Genomic DNA, 16,588 nt, shown 5'->3' on the forward strand with positions numbered 1-16,588 from the left:
GAATTCCAAAACACAAAACTTCTATTGTCTGGATTCTTTTGAGGCCCACTGCAATCTCCTCTGCTCTTCAGAAATACAATTAATCAAAATAAAACCGATCCTGGACACGCTGACAGACTTTTCCAAGCGCATACATCCCAATTTTCGACAACTCAAACGGGTTTCCAACATATGCATCATTATTCAACAAGCACATCCCAATAAGAAGCGATTCATTATCATTTACACACGTATCCTCCACTCCAATTTTAGACAATTTCCTTTTTGTTCCAGTTTTCAATGCTAGTGTTGTCCAGTCAGAACATTCGTCTTCACCAAATTTACTTGACGCGCTGTTTCATTCGAACTAAGCATCCCCTTCTGTCATCTTTCCGCTAGACCGTAACTCCAAGACCACAGAGTGGAGTCTAACATTTGCAACGGCAAATATACTTTTGACACGTTGCCATCTGATTGTTTACTTTAACTTTCGTTCTGACTTCCTTTCTTGAAGACCAATACTAAGACGGTCCTTCGTCCTGCTTCCTGTAATTATCAATCTAGGAACCACGAAGAAGAGTATCTACCAGATTACAGATGAAATGGAAGGCCTTTGCACTAGCATGAAGTAGCACTATGTTTTTTACACTTTTTACATAAAAACAACAACATTTATTTGGCAAGTCAGTGCCGAGACGTCAATCGCTGTTCATGTAACAATAAATACACAGTTTTAAATGCATTTTAAGTACTTTTTGAAATTCTGCATTTTTATATTAAACAATGGACCTAAAAACTGTCTGGGGTACTGCCAGGCAAATGTTATAAAGTGGCTTGAAGTGTTTTTGGGTGAACTTCCCCTTTAACTTAGAAATTTGACATTTGGAGCAACTTCGAAATTTGAAGTTTGGAGAAACGGAACAATGCTGAGCAGGAGTCAACCCAGGATGTCAAAAACACTTTGAAATTTGATGTTTGGAGAAACGGAACAATGCTGAGCAGGAGTCAACCCAGGATGTCAAAAACACTTTGAAATTTGATGTTTGGAGAAACGGAACAATGCTGAGCAGGAGTCAACCCAGGATGTCAAAAACACTTTGAAATTTGATGTTTGGAGAAAAGTGCAAAAACCTATAATTCTAAAGTGAGAGCTTATTGGCAATAAGCACCTGAGACAACTCTCCCCTACCCCAAACCACATTGGTTACAATACACCCGGCTCGCCATGCTGGTTTACAGCAGCATATGGAGGGGATCCCCCCCCCCCCCCCCGATATTCATGAGCTTGTGTTCTCATTGTGTCCATATGCTGTCTCTGGTGTAGGTCTGCTGCTCTGCTGCTTCCCTTTTCACGACCAGACCACCGCAGTCAGAACCAACCAGGCTGCCCACATCAATCCCTCTACTGTCGCTACACCCCCTTTTCCCCTCTCAACTCAACAATGGCACTCCTTCTCAATGGGCTGTGTAATGTCCCCTGTGTGACTTTAGGGCCTCTCGCTCTGTGTTTTTGTGTGTGTGACTTTAGGACCTATCGATGTGTGTTTGTGCATGTGTGCACACGTATGGATGTGTGAGTGTGCGAATTTAGGGCCTCACTGTTTAATAAGATGTTAAATCAGACCACCAAGGGTCTGTTAAAGGCACCTCTCCCCTCTCTCCCCTCTAACCCTAACCTATTCACCCAGTCAAGAAGGTGTGAAAGACAGGATAGGGGTACAGAGAGATAAAAAGAAAGAGCACTGAGAGGGAGATTGAGAGAAAGATGGAAATAGAGATGAGGAGGGAGACAAAGAGAGAGACAGAGGGAGAAGAAGATAAAGAGGATGAAAGAGAGGAGTAAAAGCGGGACTGTGAAGAAGATTCTCCTTGAAAGGGAGAGAGATAGAGAGGACGGGTGGTCTCTCCCTGTCTCTCCCCTCCCCTTCTTTGCACAACAATAACACTAACATAACACAAACAATAGCAGTCATAAAGTAAACCTGCCCCTGTCACATCCCAAAACATATTTTCTTCCCAGTGAATGAAACAGAGAGTACTGGAACGGTGGCTCCTATCTGTACTTACTGTTGTGTTAAATGACAACATCTCTGCCTGATCCTTCTTTATCTCTTTTTAGGCAGACTAGTGAATCTGAGCTCGCAGTTTATCTCAGGAGAGTAGCAGAGGACTCCTACACAAAGCTGGAAACTCCATCAACTCACAGTCAGTATCAGTATAACTCTCCCTGTGTTTGAACAATAGTAGCTTTGTGTGTGTAGGACAGAAAGAGTGTTATTAGTGGTTCATTCAGAAAGTACGTGTGCGCATGTGTGTCAGAAAGAGACAGATTTCAGCAGGTTATTCACAGAGTTTATATAGAAACATCCATCTGTGTGTGTGTGTGTGTGTGTGTGTGTGTGTGTGTGAGAGAGGCCGATAGCTGTACTATGGGAGCTACCAGTGACTAATAGTATAGTACTGTGATTGTTTCACTAGCACCTGCCATTTCTATGGTACAGAGAGTGCAGATGCTTCATTGAAAAGGATCACTAGAACACACACAAACAACCCAGAAGAGTGCTTTAGAGGAACCAGACTCTATAGGGGGATTCCTGTGTGTGTGTGTGTGTGTGTGTGCCTGTGTGTGAATAGTAACAGTCTCACCTTGTCTCCAGGCTGAGGTCTCATCAGGGACACCTGATCATATCCTCGACGACACAGAGCCCGCAGAGCATCCAACTTCCCCTGCGGATAGAGAAAGGGGAGTGGAAGAAAAATGTTCCATCAGGGGATCATATTAAAAGCTGGGGTAAAACAAATAGCTTTTCTATGGTGCTCTATTTATTAACTCTTTATTTATCTTGGTGAGAACCATAGTCCTTATTCACAGCAGAACATTCTACCATAGAAGGCTATTGCATCGAGCTAATAAACTGTTGTTTTTTAATGTCAGGACTGATAATGACAAATATAGTTTCAAGCAGCCATGCCGGGGGTTCAAGCCAGAGTTATGGACTCGAGTCACCAATTTGATATCAAATAAAATAACTTGAGACTTGACTTGGAGCCTCGACTCAGGACTCGACTTGAAATGATCTGGCCAGGTTTTGTATCGTTTTGTCACTCATTTTGTGGCACAGAGTCTCTGTGGATTATATTCTTGTAAAGCTCAAAGAGGATCTCATGACAAATGAAATTGAAGGTCTGTGGTTGCAGCTTCACCTGCCTCATCAAAAGCCTTTTAGGGTGCTTTCTATAGGTCACCAAGTGCAAACTGTCTGTATCTGGAGAATGTGTGTAATGTTAGATAAGGTCTCTGATGCTAACAAAGACATGTATTTTCTTGGTGACCTGAACATTGGATTATTATCATCTAGTTGTCCTCTCAAGAGGAAGCTGTTACTGTTACTAATAATGTACCATGACCCAGGTTATGACTCAACCAACTAGAGCAGGGGTAGGAAACACTGTTCCTGGAGTGCTGCAGGTACTGCAGAATTCTGTTCACACTTGGCGCCACACCTGACCAATTGAGCTAATTGATCAGTTCAGTGATTGCCTAAATTCAACACACCTGGTCTTCCAGGTCAGTTAAATCAAAAACATGAAGTGGCTGCGGCCCTCCAGGACCAGGGTTGCCTACCCCCGAACTAGAATGTATACCAATAGTGTTGGATCTGTGACATCCACTTGTATTTACATTTACGTCATTTAGCAGACACTCTTATCCAGAGCGACTTACAAATTGGATCATATCTTCACTAATGCCGCAGAACTTTGCGACAAAGCAATATCAGTTCCCATTGGCTGTAGTGACCATAACATTGTGGCAATAACAATGATTGCTACTTTGGCTAAGGCAGGGCCTACAATTATTTATCAGAGATCATACATAATGTTTTCTCAGGACTCTTTTGTTGAAGATGTAAAGCATGTATGTTGGTCTGATGTGTTTAAGGAGGAGAATTCAGATCCAGCACTTGGACTATTTGTAAAATTATTCTTGCCAATTGTTGACAAGCATGCACTTGCTAAGAAACTAACTGAGAACTGTTAGAGTCCCCCTGGATTGATGATGAATTGAAAAATTATGCAAAAAAGGTGTCAAACAAGTCAGGCTGCTCAGCTGTTTGGTTGACATACTGTACATTTTGAAATTTGGTGACTTAAGAAATTATATTACCAAAACAAGAGAAATTACATATTACCATGTAAAAAAACTTTGGAGCACCTTAAATTATATTATGGGCAGAAAATCCAATTAATCTCCATCGTTTATTGAAGACGATATGATTGATATAGCCAATCATTTCAACGACTACTTTATTTGTAAAGTGGACAAACTGAGATGTGAAATGAAAACATTGAACAGTGAACCATCATATTTGTGTATTGTAGATCTAATAATGAAAGAGAAGGATTGCTGTTTTGAAGTTGGTCAAGTTTGTGCGGAAGAGCTGGAAAAACTATTGTTATCCATCAGTAATGATAAGCCACCAGGTATAGACAACCTAGATGGGAAACTATTGTTATCCATCAATAATGATAAGCCACCAGGTATAGACAACCTAGATGGGAAACTATTGTTATCCATCAATAATGATAAGCCACCAGGTATAGACAACCTAGATGGGAAACTATTGTTATCCATCAATAATGATAAGCCACCAGGTATAGACAACCTAGATGGGAAACTATTGTTATCCATCAATAATGATAAGCCACCAGGTATAGACAACCTAGATGAGAAACTATTGAGTATGGTAGCAGACTGTATTGCCACCCCTATTTGCCATGTCTTTAACCGAAGCCTAAAGCAGTGTGTGTCCACAGAAGTGGAAGAAAGCTAAAGCAATTCCACTACCTAAAAATAGTAAAGCACCATTTGCTGTCTGAAAAAGCTGACCAATCAGTTTGCTGTCTGTTCTTAGTAAACTGATGGGAAACATGGTTTTTGAACAAATACAATGCTATTTTTCAAAGAACAAGCTGACTACTAACTTTCAGCATGCATATAGGGAAGAGACCTCAACTTGTATTGACTGACTCAGTTGACTGATGATTGGCAAAATACATTTATAATAAGATGATAGTTGGAGCTGTATTGTTGTATTTCAGTGCAGCCTTTGGTGTTATTGATCATCATTTGTTATTTAAAAAACGTATGGCTTTACATCACCTGCCATAACATGGTTGGAGTTACTTATCCAATACAACTCAGAGAGTATTCTTCAATGGAAGCTTCTCTAACATCAGATATGTACAGTGCAATATCCCTCAGGGCAGTTGCCTTGGGTTGTTACTCTTGTGTATTTTTACAAATGGTTTGACAATTGTATTACAAGAAGCTAAAATGACTATGTATGCTGATGATTGTAGGTGCTGATGTGTAGAGTGTGCAGAGACAGTGAGCTCACTGAGACTCTTAGCAAGGAGTTACAGTCAGTGTCAGAATGGGTAATTAACAATAAACTGGTCTTAAATACATCTAAAACCTTAAGCATTGTATTTGGTTCAACGCATTCTCTTAGAACTAAACCTCAACTGGAGATGTGCATAAAGGGTGTAACCATTGAACAAGTTGAAGAAGTTGAACTCCTAGGAGTAAAATTGGAAAGTCAGTTATCATGGTCAACTCATATTCACAAAGTTGTTGTGAAGATGGGGAGAGGTAGAGAGGGTCGCCTCGCTTCTAGTCCTTAGGAAACTGCAGTGTTTTGTTTTATTATGTATTATTTCCTACATTGTTAGCCCAGAAAATCTTAAGTGTTAGCCGGGAAGAACTACTGGATATCAGAGCGACGTCAACTTACCAGCACTACGACCAGGAATACAATTTTCCTGAAGCAGATCCTTTGTTCGAACCACCCAAGGCATTCGAACTGATTCCAGACGCTGACCCAAAACAACGTTGACCAAGAATAGATAGACTGGGCGGCCTTCTGTTCAGACTTCGGAGGCGTGCCAACCACCCACCGCTTCCGAGTATATTACTCGCTAATGTCCAGTCTCTAGATAACAATTTAGACAAAATTAGGGCAAGGGTTGCTTTCCAAAGAGACATTAGGGATTGTAACATACTCTGTTTCACGAAAACATGGCTCTCTAGGGATATGCTGTCGGAGTCGGTACAGCCACCGGGATTCTTTGTGCGTCGCGCTGACAGAAATAAACATCTTTCTGGGAAGAAAAAGGGCGGGGGTGTATGTTTTATGACTCAAGTCCTTTTGTTCATCTGACCTAGAATTCCTCACAATCAAATACGGTCGGTATTATCTCCCAAGAGAATTCTCGTCAGTTATTGTCACAGCCGTGTATATCCCCCCTCAAGCCAATACCACAACGGTCCTCAAGGAACTTCACTGGACTCTATGCAAACTGGAAACCATAAGTCCTGAGGCTGCATTTATTGTATCTGGGGATTTTAACAAAGAACATTTGAGAACAAGGCTACCTAAATTCTATCAGCATATTGATTGTAGTACTCGGGCTGGCAAAACACTGGATCACTGCTACTCTAACTTCTGCGATGCATACAAGGCCCTCCCCCGCCCTCCTTTCAGCAAACCATGACTCCATTTTGCTTCTCCCCTCCTATAGGCAGAAACTCAAACAGGATGTACCCATGACAAGGACTATTCAACGCTAGTCTGACCAATCGGAATCCACGCTTCAAGATTGTTTTGATCACACTGACTGGGATATGTTCCGGGTAGCATCTAAGAATAACATAGACGAAAACACTGATACGGTGCCTGAGTTTATCAAGAAGTGTATAGGAGATGTTGTACCCACTGTGGCTATTAAAATCTACCCTAACCAGAAATTGTGGATAGATGGCAGATTTCATGCAAAACTGAAAGCGCGAATCACCGCATTTAAGCATGCAAAGGAGACCGGGAATATGGCAGAATACAAACAGTGTAGTTATTCCCTCCGCAAGGCAAGCAAACAAGCGAAATGTCAGTATAGGTACAAAGGGGAGTCGCAATTCAACAGCTCAGACACGAGACGTATGTGGTAGGGTCTACAGACAATCACAGACTACAAAAAGAAAACCAGCCACGGACACCGACATCTTGCTTCCAGACAAACATAACATCTTCTTTGCCCGCTTTGAGGATAATACAATAAGACATTTAAACGTGTTAACCCTCGCAAGGCTGCCAGCCCAGACGGCATCCCTAGCCGCATCCTCAGAGCATGCGCAGACCAGCTGGCTGGTGTGTTTACACATATATTCAATCTCTCCCTATCCCAGTCTGCTGTCCACACATGCTTCAAGATGGCCATTATTGTTCCTGTACCCAAGAAGGCAGTAACTGAACTAAATGACTATCGCCACGTAGCACTCATTTCTGTCATCATGAAGTGCTTTGAGAGACTAGTCAAGGATCATATCACCTCCACCTTACCTGTCTCCCTAGACCCACTGCAATTTGCATACCGTCCCAATAGGTCCACAGACGATGCAATCGCCATCACACTGCACACTGCCCTATCCCATCTGGACAAGAAGAATACCTATGTAAGAATGCTGTTCGTTGACTACAGCTCAGCATTCAACACCAACTCCAAGCTCATCATTAAGCTTGACCCTGGGTCTCAACCGCGTGCTGTTCAATTGGGTCCTGGATTTCCTGACGGGCCGCCCCAGGTGGTGAAGGTAGATCCTCTACAGTGGGGCCCCACAAGGGTGCGTGCTCAGCCCCCTCCTGTACTCCCTGTTCACCCATGACTGCTTGGCCATGCACGCTTCCAACTTGATCATCAATTTGTCAGACGACACAACAGTAGTAGGCTTGATCACCAACAATGATGAGACAGCCTACAGAGAGGAGGTGAGGGCCCTGGGAGTGTGGTGCCAGGAAAATAACCTCTTACTCAATGTCAACAAAACAAAGGAGCTGATTGTGGACAGCAGAGAGAGCACGCCCCTATCCACATCGACGGGACCACAGTGTAGAAGATGGAAAGTTTTAACCTGTTGGGGGTAGGGGGCAGTATTTACACGGCCGGATAAAAAACGTACCCGATTTAATCTGGTTATTACTACTGCCCAGAAACTAGAATATGCATATCATTATTGGCTTTGGATAGAAAACACCCTAAAGTTTCTAAAACTGTTTGAATGGTGTCTGTGAGTATAACAGAACTCATATGGCAGGCAAAAACCTGAGAAGATTCTGTACAGGAAGTGCCCTCTCTGACCATTCCTTGAGCTTCTTGACTCTGTTTATTGAAGACTGAGGATCTTTGCTGTAACGTGACACTTCCTACGGCTCCCATAGGCTCTCAGAAGGCGGGAAAAAGCTGAATGATGTAATTCCAGCCCCAGGCTGAAACACATTAGCGCTTTTGGCAAGTGCTCTATCAGAGGACAATGGGCTGAGGCGCGTGCACGAGTCGACCCCATGTTTTTATTTTCTATCGTCTTTGAACCTAAACACAGATTCCCGGTCAGAATATTATCGCTTTTTTATGACAAAAATTGCATAAAAATTGATTTTAAACAGCGGTTGACATGCTTCGAAGTACGGTAATGGAATATTTAGAAATGTTTTGTCACGAAATGCGTCGTGCACCCTTCTTTACCATTCGGATAGTGTCTTGAATGCACGAACAAAACAGAGGATATTTGAACATAACTATGGATTATTTTGAACCAAACCAACATTTGTTATTGAAGTAGAAGTCCTGGGAGTGCATTCTGACAAAGACAGCAAAGGTAATAACATTTTTCTTATAGTAAATCTGATTTTGGTGAGTGCTAAACTTGGTGGGTGTCTAAATAGCTAGCCCTGTGATGCCGGGCTATCTACTGAGAATATTGCAAAATGTGCTTTCACCGAAAAGCTATTTTAAAATCGGACATAGCGAGTGCATAGAGGAGTTCTCTATCTATAATGGACAACTACAAATACCTAGGTGTCTGGCTAGACTGTAAATTCTCCTTCCAGACTCATATTAAACATTTCCAATCCAAAATCAAATCTAGTATCGGCTTTCTATTTCGCAACAAAGCCTCCTTCACTCATGCCGCCAAACTTACCCTAGTAAAACTGACTATCCTACCGATCCTCGACTTCGGCGATGTCATCTACAAAATAGCTTCCAATACTCTACTCAGCAAACTGGATGCAGTCGATCACAGTGCCATCCGTTTTGTTACCAAAGCCCCTTATACCACCCACCACTGCGACCTGTATGCGCTCGTCGGCTGGCCCTCGCTACATATTCGTCGCCAGACCCACTGGCTCCAGGTCATCTATAAGTCTTTGCTAGTTAAAGCTCCACCTTATCTCAGCTCACTGGTCACGATAACAACACCCACCCCTAGTACGCGCTCCAGCAGGTATATCTCACTGGTCATCCCCTCCTTTGGCCACCTTTCTTTCCAGTTCTCTGCTGCTAGTGACTGGAACGAATTGCAAAAATCGCTGAAGCTGGAGACTTATATTTCCCTCACTAACTTTAAAAATCAGCAATCTGAGAAGCTAACCGATCGCTGCAGCTGTACATAGTACATCTGTAAATATCCCATCCAATCTACCTACCTCATCCCCATATTGTTTTTATTTACTTCTCTGCTCTTTTGCACACCAGTATCTCTACTTGCACATCATCATCTGCTCATCTATCACTCCAGTGTTAATCTGCTAAATTGTAATTACTTCGCTACTATGGCCTATTTATTGCCTTACCTCCTCACGCCATTTGCACACACTGTATATAGACTTTCTTTTTTTCTATTGTGTTATTGACTGTACGCTTGTTTATACCATGTGTAACTCTGTGTTGTTGTTTGTGTCGCACTGCTTTGCTTTATCTTGGCCAGGTCACAGTTGTAAATGAGAACTTGTTCTCAACTAGCTTACCTGGTTAAATAAAGGTGAAATAAAAAACTATGAAATAACACATATGGAATCATGTAGTAACCAAAAAAGTGTTAAACAAATATATTTATATTTGAGATTATATTTGAAAATAGTAAAAATAAAGAAAAACTTTTGACTGGTATTGTACATACCCCACCAGGCCTGCCACTATGGGTTTCTTCACGGTACCCAAGCCAAAAACAGATTTAATGTGTCGCTCAGTTATGTATAGAGCAATGTCATTGTTTAATGCTTCGCCACCTGAGGTTAATCAGGCAAAACGCAAGTTTAGCTTTAAAAAAACAGATAAAAGAACATATTGTATCACAGCGCCTCTCTTCTTTCGAAAGATCGAATTTAACTCTATATAAGAATTTGAATATGTATGTATGAATAATGTGTAAATAGTATTTTTGTTGGTGTCTTTCCAATATACATACAGTACATATATTTATTTATTTGGGGGAATGTAATGTCCTTGTATATAACTGTTCTGTACTTTGTCATGCATTTGTACGTTTTATGTGGACCCCAGGAAGAGTAGCTGCTGCATGTGCAGTAGCTAATGGGGGATCCTTCTAAACTAAACTCTCCACACAGCCAAAGAGAGTAGCTGCAGTATCGCCCTCGCAAAAAACGTGCAACATCGACTAGTGAAACGAACACTCGGCCCTCTGATTGGACCAGCAAACTGTCAATCAACACAGGTCTTTAAATGTATTTTTGTCTGGAACAGCTTGACTGATCAACACCAAATACAATGTTGAGGTAATTTAAGTTTTGTCACAAAATGAAAAAGCCATAGTTTCTTGCAACGTTAATGCTTGAACCTCTAACTACAAAATGTATAAAGTTCCTTGTGTGTTTGACTCATGCAGTTATCTAAAAGTGTTTTTTTTATGCTAGTGGAAGAAGTTTAAATGGTCAGAGGCTAGAATTGCAACAGAAAGGAAGCTGTAGTAGGAAGGAAAGATGGATGGATAAGTAAGTCCGGCTTGATAAAAAGCCTGGAGAAAAAGAGATGAGTTGATATGGATCAAGATGCCACCAGCATTGCAACATAAAGGATTAAGATAAGTGAGGGGGATAAGATATTAAGCCAGTGGCTTGAAAGTGTCACAAGGTCAGAAGCAGAAACAGAGTGTGTGGAACCAGCAGACAGATACCCTCTAACAAAATGTTCAATATGGAACATTCTACTGGCTATTCTAACCAGCGCCAACCATGCAGACCAAGATACCATATGACATAAGGTACAGTATATGAAGAAGGTAAATCATATGACTTTTCCAGTAGGTATGACGACTTCTGTTTGATATTCAGATCTGAAGCTGAAGAAAGCCGGCTGCTGTGCAACACGTCCAACCCTTCACATGAGAATTCCACATTGCATAAAGACTTAAAACCTCTTAGAGGTAAAGTCCCCTGTTTAGGGGACATGCATGGTTCTGGTACCAAATAGCTTGCATTAAGCGATAGCCCTGTTTTCCCCGGACACAGTAGTATATTTTCTGAGCCTGTGTGATGTAGGATGTGAAATCTGAAACCACTTGCAGCTGGGATGTCTCTCCTACCATTTCATTCACTCTTTCGACTGTCCATCAACTCCTGGCTGAACCATATATCACAACCACTGACAAAGCACATGCCTGCAACCCTTACATTATAGCACAGCAGGAGGGAGTGGTGTTGTCATGGTAGCACATTCAGAGATCGATTTATAGCCATTAATCTAAAATGTAAAAAAACTTTCTGTTTAATATGAGATGAAAGGCGAGTTCCTAACAAGTTCAGGAAGCAAAGGTAGAGCTCTGTGAAACGTTCACAGCGATGTGGGCAGACGTTTTCATCAAGAGAGACCATTAAAAAATATTCACCAAACATGCAACGTGTTTTTTTTTTACCCCTTTTTCTCCCCAATTTCATGGTATCCAATTGGTAGTTACAGTCTTGTCCCATCGCTGCAACTCCTGTATGGATTCGGGAGAGGCAAAGTTCGAGAACCGTGCGTCCTCCGAAAACACGACCCCACCAAGCCGCTCTGCTTCTTGACACACTGCTCGCTTAACCCAGAAGCCAGCTGCACCATTGTGTCGGAGGAAACAAGGTCGAGAGTCATGCGTCCTCCGACACATGACCCCGCCAAGCCGCACTGTTTCTTGACACAATGCCCGCTTAACCTGGAAGCCAGCCACACCAATGTGTCGGAGGAAACACCATACACCATATTTAGAAAGCATATAAGTCATTTTAAGCCTCATTCATACAGTTGAATTGAATAGGAAATACATCATAAAATATTTCATCTTTTCATATTTTTTATCATATTTGTACTGTGTACTTGAGCTTGTGTCCACAAAAGTGACTACCCCTCATTAATTTATAACTATTTTTACCAGACAGGCTAGATTTTAACCTTTCTTGCAGTATGCAGCATTTCTAGTGATTGTTTATGGCTCTCTCATGATAAATAATTACTTTTGGGGATTACGTAGATTGCATTTCTGATTACAGTACATTTAGTTACATTTAATTGGTTTTAAGGGATAAATAAAGTGTCTTTGTATAATGATGCCAATTGTTTTTCCAGAAATTTTCAGAAACGTACTTTTTCAATAAGTATTCAACCCCTTTGTTATGGCAAGCGTAAATTAGTACAAGAGTAAAAATGTGCTTAACAAGTTACATAATAAATTGCATGGATTCACTCTGTGTGCAATAATAGTGTTTAACATGATTTCTGAATGACTACCTCATCTCTTTACCCCACACACACAATTATCTGTAAGGTCCCTCAGTTGAGCAGTGAATTTCAAAACCCGATTCAACCACAGAGGCCACAGTTTTCCAATGCCCCGCAAAGAAGGGCACCTATTGGTAGATGGAAAAAAAAAATAGCAGACAAGAATATTCCTTTGAGAATGGTGAAGTTATTAATTAAACTTTGGATGGTGTATCAATACACCCAGTCACTACAAAGATACAGGCATCCTTCCTAACTCAGTTCCCGGAGAGGAAGGAAACCACTCAGGGATTTCATCATGACTTGGTGACTTTAAAACAGTTACCGAGTTTAACGGCTGTGATAGGAGAAAACTGAGGATGGATCAACAACATTGTAGTTACTCCACAATACTACCCTAAACGACAGAGTGAAAAGAAGGAAGCTGGTACAGAATACAAATATTACAAAACATGCATCCTGTTTGCAATAAGGCACTAAAGTAAAACTGCAAAAAATGTAGCAAAAAAATTAACTTTATGCCCTGAATACAAAGTGTTATGTTCAGGTCAACTCCAACACAACACATCACTGAGTAAAACTCTTCATGTTTTGAAGCATGGTGGTGGCTGCATCTGGTTATGGGTATGCTTGTCATCACCAAGGACTAGGGAGTTTTTTAAGATAAAAAGAAATGGAATAGAGCTAAGCACAAGCAAAACCCTATAATCCTGGGACCGTCTGCTTTCCAACAGACACCGGGAGACAAATTCACCTTTCAGCCGGACAATAACCTAAAACACAAGGCCAACTACACACTGGAGTTGAAGATACTGAATGTTCCTGAGTGGACCTAGTTACAGTTTTGACTTAAATCGTCTTGAAAATCTATGGCAAGACTTGAAAATGGATGTCTAGCAATTTTCAACAACCAATTTGACAGAGCTTGAATAATTTTGAAAAGAATAATGTGCAAATATTGTACAATCCAGGTGTGCAGAGGTGAAACAGTCAGAGGTCACCAAGCGCAACATAGCTTCAGCGTGTAAATCAGCTAGAAAGATGTGTCGGCATCGATTAATTGTCTCTGGCCCCCGCCCAGTTAGGGGGAGTGATGAGCTCTACAGCAGAGTCTCACAACTCAATCGCTGGTTGAAAACTGTTTTCTGCCCCTCCCAAAAGATAGAATTTGTAGATAATTGGCCCTCTTTCTGGGACTCACCGACAAACAGGACCAAGCCTGGCCTGTTGAGGAGTGACGGACTCCATCCTAGCTGGAGGGGTGCTCTCATCTTATCTACGAACATAGACAGGGCTCTAACTCCTCTAGCTCCACAATGAAATAGGGTGCAGGCCAGGCAGCAGGCTGTTAGCCAGCCTGCCAGCTTAGTGGAGTCTGCCACTAGCACAGTCAGCGTAGTCAGCTCAGCTTTCCCCATTGAGACCGTGTCTGTGCCTCGATCTAGGTTGGGCAAAATTAAAAATGGCGGTGTTCGCTTTAGAAATCTCACTAGTATAAAGACCTCCTCCATTCCTGCCATTATTGAAAGAGATTGTGATACCTCACATCTCAAAATTGGGTTACTTAATGTTAGATCCTTCACTTCCAAGGCAGTTATAGTCAATGAACTAATCACTGATCATAATCTTGATGTGATTGGCCTGACTGAAACATGGCTTAAGCCTGATGAATTTACTGTGTTAAATGACGCCTCATCCCCTGGTTACACTAGTGACCATACCCCCTGTGCATCCGGCAAAGGCGGAGGTGTTGCTAACATTTACGATAGCAAATTTCAATTTACAAAAAAAAAACAATGACGTTTTCGTCTTTTGAGCTTCTAGTCATGAAATCTATGCAGCCTACTCACTCACTTTTTATAGCTACTGTTTACAGGCCTCCTGGGCCATATGCAGTGTTCCTCACTGAGTTCCCTGAATTCCTATCGGATCTTGTAGTCATAGCAGATAATATTCAAATTTTTGGTGACTTTAACCTTCACATGGAAAAGTCCACAGACCCACTCCAAAAGGCTTTCGGAGCCATCATCGACTCAGTGGGTTTTGTCCAACATGTCTCTGGACCTACTCACTGCCACAGTCATACTCTGGACCTAGTTTTGTCCCATGGAATAAATGTTGTGGATCTTAATGTTTTTCCTCATAATCCTGGATTATCGGACCACCATTTTATTGCGTTTGCAATCGCAACAAATAATCTGCTCAGACCCCAACCAAGGAGCATTAAAAGTCGTGCTATAAATTCTCAGACAACCCAAAGATTCCTTGATGCCCTTCCAGACTCCCTCTGCCTACCCAAGGACGTCAGAGGACAAAAATCAGTTAACCACCTAACCGAGGAACTCAATTTAACCTTGTGCAATACCCTAGATGCAGTTGCACCACTAAAAAGTAAAAACATCTGTCATAAGAAACTAGCTCCCTGGTATACAGAAAATACACGAGCTCTGAAGCAAGCTTCCAGAAAATTGGAACGGAAATGGCGCCACACCAAACTGGAAGTCTTCCGACTAGCTTGGAAAGACAGTACCGTGCAGTATCGAAGAGCCCTCACTGCTGCTCGATCATCCTATTTTTCCAACTTAATTGAGGAAAATAAGAACAATCCGAAATTTATTTTTGATACTGTCGCAAAGCTAACTAAAAGCCTTCGCAAATGTAGGATGGCTTTCACTTCAGCAGTAATACATTTATGAACTTCTTTGAGGAAAAGATCATGATCATTAGAAAGCAAATTACGGACTCCTCTTTAAATCTGGGTATTCCTCCAAAGCTCCATTGTCCTGAGTCTACACAACTCTGCCAGGACCTAGGATCAAGGGAGATACTAAAGTGTTTTAGTACTATATCTCTTGACACAATGATGAAAATAATCATGGCCTCCAAACCCTCAAGCTGCATACTGGACCCTATTCCAACTAAACTACTGAAAGAGCTGCTTCCTGTGCTTGGCCCTCCTATGTTGAACATAATAAACGGCTCTCTATCCACCGGATGTGTACCAAGCTCACTAAAAGTGGCAGTAATAAAGCCTCTCTTGAAAAAGCCGAATCTTGACCCAGAAATTATAAAAAACGAATCGGCCTATATCGAATCTTCCATTCCTCTCAAAAAATTTTGAAAAAGCTGTTGCACAGCAACTCACTGCCTTCCTGAAGACAAACAATGTATACGAAACGCTTCAGTCTGGTTTTAGACCCCATCATAGCACTGAGACTGCACTTGTGAAGGTGGTAAATGACCTTTTAATGACGTCAGACCGAGGCTCTGCATCTGTCCTCGTGCTCCTAGATCTTAGTGCCGCTTTTGATACCATCGATCACCACATTCTTTTGGAGAGATTGGAAACCCAAATTGGTCTACATGGACAAGTTCTGGCCTGGTTTAGATCTTATCTGTCGGAAAGATATCAGTTTGTCTCTGTGAATGGTTTGTCCTCTGACAAATCAATTGTAAATTTCGGTGTTCCTCAAGGTTCCGTTTTAGGACCACTATTGTTTTCACTATATATTTTACCTCTTGGGGATGTCATTCGAAAACATAATGTTAAATTTCACTGCTATGCGGACGACACACAGCTGTACATTTCAATGAAACATGGTGAAGCCCCAAAATTGCCCTCGCTAGAAGCCTGTGTTTCAGACATAAAGAAGTGGATGGCTGCAAACTTTCTACTTTTAAACTCGGACAAAACAGAGATGCTTGTTCTAGGTCCCAAGAAACAAAGAGATCTTCTGTTGAATCTGACAATTAATCTGGATGGTTGTACAGTCGTCTCAAATAAAACTGTGAAGGACCTCGGCGTTACTCTGGACCCTGATCTCTCTTTTGAAGAACATATCAAGACTGTTTCAAGGACAGCTTTTTTCCATCTACGTAACATTGCAAAAATCAGAAACTTTCTGTCCAAAAATGACGCAGAAAAATTAATCCATGCTTTTGTTACTTCTAGGCTGGACTACTGCAATGCTCTACTTTCCGACTACCCGGATAAAGCACTAAATAA

General features: G+C 41.6%; 1 protein-coding gene across 1 annotated transcript in view; it reads right to left on the reverse strand.

Annotated features, from left to right (window-relative positions):
* LOC106576849 (anthrax toxin receptor 1) overlaps nt 1–16,588 on the reverse strand; it is a 75,298-nt gene that overhangs the window by 21,607 nt on the left and 37,103 nt on the right. Inside the window, exon 17 of the mRNA XM_014154325.3 lies at nt 2,626–2,706. Within this exon, the coding sequence (XP_014009800.1) occupies nt 2,626–2,706 (81 nt within the window). The remainder of the gene's footprint in view (nt 1–2,625; nt 2,707–16,588) is intronic.

The sequence above is a fragment of the Salmo salar genome, chromosome 18, assembly GCF_965601325.2.
Source record: "Salmo salar chromosome 18, fSalSal1, whole genome shotgun sequence".
In the NCBI taxonomy this organism is placed as follows: domain Eukaryota; kingdom Metazoa; phylum Chordata; class Actinopteri; order Salmoniformes; family Salmonidae; genus Salmo; species Salmo salar.